This window comes from Gossypium hirsutum, chromosome A04 (genome assembly GCF_007990345.1).
Source record: "Gossypium hirsutum isolate 1008001.06 chromosome A04, Gossypium_hirsutum_v2.1, whole genome shotgun sequence".
Lineage (NCBI taxonomy): Eukaryota > Viridiplantae > Streptophyta > Magnoliopsida > Malvales > Malvaceae > Gossypium > Gossypium hirsutum.
The window spans coordinates 79,405,299-79,410,855 of NC_053427.1; the positions used below are offsets into that span (position 1 = coordinate 79,405,299).

Here is a 5,557-nt window from a genome sequence, read left to right on the forward strand (position 1 = left end):
TCACAAATTACACATGAACAGAAACCCGTATCAAAGTCTTAACCTTCACTAAAGCCTAGCTAAGAGTCGAAACACATACAAACACGATTTCAGATCTAAACGTACACCGAACCAATATAAGTGACTTAGGGTCACATGCCCGTGTACTCTAGCCATGTGGGAGGTCAAACGCCCATGTGAAGAGGGCACACGACCGTGTGGCTAAGGCACACGCCCGTGTGAAAAGAGGCACTCAGCCATGTGACTGAGGCACATGCCCATGTTGACCAGGGACATGGCCGTGGGAATAGGCCGTTTAACTCATTGTCTAATTGTGCTAAAATAGAGTACAGGGCAGACACGGCCGTGTGTCTAATCACAAGTCTGTGTGGATTCCCTATATCCCCAAATTAGCCACACGCCCGTGTGGCTAGTCCGGGTGACACCACATCACTGAAACCCTAATTCCTAAACATACACGCCGTATGCTTAGAGGAGACGGTCGTGTAAAAATCGATTAGTTTTTCCAATTCAGTCACATGGCCGTGTAGCAACAAAATTTTCCATAAAACCCTAATTCCTAAAAGCACACAGCCGTGTGAACTGACACATGACGGTGTGGCCACCCGTGTGGTCACGGAACCACCTTAAAACAACCCCAAAAATCGTGTTTTCGCCCTCATAGCACTTTCTCACCCTCGATAACTCGAGATTATACCAAAACTAACAGGTTTTAAGCATAAAACAATGGTACCACATCGAAAATAACAAATTGGCGAACACTTACACACCAATTGTCGACTCTTCAAAGAGTCGAATTAAAAGTCGTAAATAAAATAGAAAAAGCACAAAGCCCACACCTGATTCAACGATGGAGGAGAAAAATTCTTCGAAATATGCGCAGCGAAAACCATTTCCCAGGAGAAAGACAACAAAATAAAAGGAAAAGCAAAAAGCAAAAACCAAATAAAAAGGAAAGAAAATAAGAGGAAGAAGAAAAGAACGTTCAGCAAGTTCTAAAAAAAAAATTCCAAATAAAATATAACTAAATGGTTCTATGTTTTAACTTAAACAAAACTATTATTTAACAAAACAAAATTACATAAAAATGTTTTCCCAAAATGCAAACACAGAGACTCGAACCTTGAACCTAAAGGCACACTAACACATAATCTACCACCAGACCACCAGACCCATTTTGACACTTAAATGCACAACTAAATGCAATAGCGTAACCTTCTCACTAACCTCAACCACAAAACTTAAAACTTCTAGCCCCAAAATCCGGGGTGTTACACTTTCATTGTATTCATTTAGCTTAAGTGTTCTTCTTTGTATTTGTGCTTAATTGGCAAACATCCTAATCTTGTAAGGATTATTTCTTTGTTTGCTTATTTATTTCTATTTGAGAGAGGGTTTGTAACTTAAGGTTTGGAAAGAGACCTTAAGAAAGTTGTATCTTACGATTTGAGGCATAAATCTTAAGAGAGATTGTAAGGTTCAAATATTGTGAAATTAGTGAATTTGGGGAAATCCTTAGTTGTGGTAATCTAAGGTAGTGGAGTAGGCAATTACGGTCGAACCACTATAAATCCTTGTGTTCTTTATTGCATATTTATCATTGCTTCCTCCAAAATTTCTCAAAGGCCAATTCAACCTCCATATCGACGATTTTGAGTTGATCCTCCTAAGCTAACAACATGGTAAGTGATTAACTTAGGATTTAAGTAAATCACACCATGAACATCACAAGTGAATTATTTCACAAATGGATTTAGAATTAATTCATCTTGGGTCCAGTCCAATCTATCATTCTACCAATGAATACATCTATGTCTCTACTCGTGGAGTCAATTGCTCCGATAGCCATGACTAGCCATCTCCCCAATTGGAATTGTAGACGACTTAATAATCCTTCTCAGTATTTGAATCAAATGCTCACTTCTTTTACGGGATTACAGACTCATTTAGATTATTTACTAAAGTAAGTTTTCTTTCTTGCAATGTAAACGTTCTTATAAGGCCACTTATCTTCAGTTTGAACTTAGACAATCAATGAGATAATATTTGCTTGTCACAATTTTGCTATGCATGCAAAATATGAAAGACAAAAAATACAAAAGACATAATAGTGAAATGTGAAATTAACTTTATTTATTTAGTCATCGTTCAAATAAATAGAAAATAATTACATGTTTACTACAATATGAGCACATTTCACATTTCCCTACAATCCCCCATGTTGAGAACTTATTATTTGGGAGGGCTAGCATAGACAGACATAAATACACATTGGAGTTAAAGTTTGAGGATAGCTTCGAGTTCACTATACCTCCAAATGAACTTTATAACTTCAAACCCTCTTTAGAGGCGTATGAGGAGTTCCTCGAAGTAGTTTGATGATCTATAAAAGGCGACTCATCATTGTACCTTACGATATCACCCATTAGAAGGTGTGGAAGCACGAGCTATTTGGGATCAACTTAAATGGTTTAAGGAGTAGTGATTTCGTAGAGGGATTGTAAAAAATTATGAGAAGGTACCTTATACCTAAGCTTGGCCAATTGGATATGACGACAAAGTATTTCAAATTTTACTAGGGTTGGCTTTTAAACCCTTAAAGTTCTTAGTACATTTTGGCCTGTTTCCGGATTGTAGATGAGGGTCTTGGAAGGTGTTGCTTATGTGGTGCCCTTAGACCCTCCAAAGGGTGGTGAAGGAGATAATGGGGGTGGTGCCTAAAGGGTGGTGAAGGGGTTTAGGGCATTTGAGTCTGCCAATACTAAAGGTACTAATATTGCTGCTAGTGGTGGTGTAGGGCTTGCTGAACTATCTGTTGTACTTTCTGCTACTCAGCTCTTAGGTGAGAAAATGACTGCTAATAGTTCAACTCCTATGATTGAAATTTCCTCAGACGAAGAGGAGGCTCCTTTGGATGTCCTTCTGATGGAAATGGTCATGGATGCATTACATTATATAGTAGAGGGAGTGGACAAACTTAGGCTGGAGGGATAATTTGGAGGGGGCCAGATGCTTTAGTTATTCTTTTTTCTCCATAGTTATCCTCTTTCATGACTTTCTATTTTGAGTTGTTGTTTCAATTCTAACTATTACTTTGTGTTTTTTTGGCAGATACTTCTAATGCTAACGTAAGAGGGATGGACTCAAATTTTATAGATTCCATATTAAGCAGTGCTGCTGCGGATACAAGCAGGAAAAGGGCTGAAAACTGCACTACTCCAATAGCCATAGGAGCACACTCCTACCATGAACGATAGATTCCTGATTTCTTCCCAATAAAAAACGACATAGAACTTCTCCATCTTCTTCCTCACGTTGATTCATTCCTAAATATCTTTAGACAATTCTAGAGAAAATTCTTCCTGTCTAACAAGCTAACAACGAAGATGAAATGAATTTGTATACAACTATGCTATTTGCTAAGCAATAAGGAAGATGATAAGGGTTGATATCATCAATGGCTTGACGTTGGGAAGGGAAATGGAAAGAAAATATACAGCTGAGGTTGACATTAGGATGGAAAGACCGATTGGATTTTTTTTTTAACACTAACCAATACAAATTAAACATTTTTAGATGGAAAATGAATTTTTTCCATAATACTAAATGCACGATAATTAAGTTTCGATTTATTAAAAGGGTAAATTAATTATTTTACTATCCAAATCCACATTTTGTACATTCAACCTTTTTTCCTATATTGAGTATATGTGTTAATTGACTCGTTCGAGATGATAATCGGCATCAGCATCCCACCAAGTTTCAACGTTAGAGTTCATCAACGATGAGCTCACCTTCCTCATATCGCCAACCGTTAACTTCCCCACTACATCACCCTTGATGTAAACTTGCTCCATGCCTTTGGTATTGATTGTTGTGATTTTTTCAATCGATCTTGTGGGCCTCCATTCTGATAGAATTGCCGGTGAAGAAGAATGAAGTCTCCTATCCCACGCGCTGACGGCTACTCGTGAAGATAACGAGTCAGCGCCAGCAGATACAACGATTGCCGTCGATGAGGACGATATTGAAACCGCATGAATGACGGAATCCCTACCAAAAATTGATGTGAGCTTTGTTTCTTTATTAGCGTCATACATGTTTAAAACGTTGTGATTGTCATCCAGGTCCAAACGGAAACCTATCCCTAGATTGTCCCACAGCTTCACCACGCTATTTCCGCCGGTCACCTCTTCAGCCCAAGAAAACAAACCCCCAATACTGCTTAGTCTCTTTTGTAGGGTAAAATTACGGCTTCCCAATTGGTGGTCGATGAGATAACCCGAGCCTCTAACCCGAAAATTTTCATCAACTTGTTGCCATTCGTGAGATGTCGATGGCTCCTCATATTCTAGTTCGTCATCTGAAGATACGCAGGAAGAATCGGTGCCAGTGTCAAAATCTGTATCATCTAGAAGAGGTTGAGACTGTAAAGAATGACGCCGGCGAGATCTGATTATCAAAATTTTGAGTGTTTTGATTATGGTAGACAACAAGGCTACTAAGACAAGAATCAAAGCTCCCCACTCCCACAAATTGTAAGCTTCGTATATTTCCTCAATGCCAAAAAGCGAATAAACTTGGGAAATGAAAGATGGGTTGTTCAGAGAGTTGATATCCGATTCAAAATCAATGATTCTGTTGATAATCGGGATTTCAATAACTTCCTTCAATCTAACCTATCTGAAACGGAGAAAAATGATTGAACACTTGAAAAAGAATAATAGCACAGCATTGAAAGGAAAAAAAACGGATTATGGGATTTCCAGGTCAAAGGGAGAAAGGAAATGGGGGTGGCTTTATCCGAACAAGAAACTGAATTGGGGATGAGTCGTTAAGGCATCAGCCTAAACGTTTTCAACGATTAATATTAAAAAGATAAAAACTGAAAACGTCCGTTTTAATGTGTCAGGTGTGACGCAGTCATATTTGATGGCGGTGAGTGAACACAGAGCACTGAAAACGAAATAACGGGAAATTTTGTGGTGAGCAGATCAAAGACAGTTATTCCACCACGTTGTATTAGTTCATTCAGTTGTAATATGTGTTTTTTCCCTTTATATATTGGTTTAGTATGGAATTTGATTCTTAACAATGGAATCATGGTATTTGTAGTTAATAAAAGTTTTATATTTTGGTATTTAAAAATAAAAGTGTTAATTTTTTTATTGTTTAATTCGAATTTTAGAATTGATTTGATGAAAGTTAATTGTTAATATTATTATGTTTGAATTTCTCATGATTTTGTTAATAGAATAAATTTAATTTTAATTATGAAATTGTTTAATTTTGCATTTATTTGATCAAATACAATTTAATTGATGCGATTTGATTTGATTTTTAAGGTTTATTTGATGAAAGTTAGTTGCTAATATTAATAGCTAATTATGAATTTTCATCCAATCAGCATTTAAACCCGAATTAAACACTAAAAAATTAACCATGTTACCTTCAAGTGCCAAAATATGTAACATTTATTAAATATTAGACAAAAAAAAAATAAAGAGCATATTAAAAAGTGTCAAATTCAAATATCGTATTAAATATTTTACAAATA

The 5,557-nt window shown here is 36.7% G+C and overlaps 1 protein-coding gene across 1 annotated transcript; it reads right to left on the minus strand.

Moving 5' to 3' along the window:
• Positions 1-3,607: 3,607 nt before the first annotated feature.
• Positions 3,608-4,990, minus strand: LOC121228181 (uncharacterized). Its single transcript, XM_041111443.1, has one exon. The coding sequence runs from the start codon at positions 4,098-4,100 to the stop codon at positions 3,714-3,716; it is 387 nt and encodes a 128-aa protein (XP_040967377.1). The 5' UTR covers positions 4,101-4,990; the 3' UTR covers positions 3,608-3,713.
• Positions 4,991-5,557: the final 567 nt, after the last annotated feature.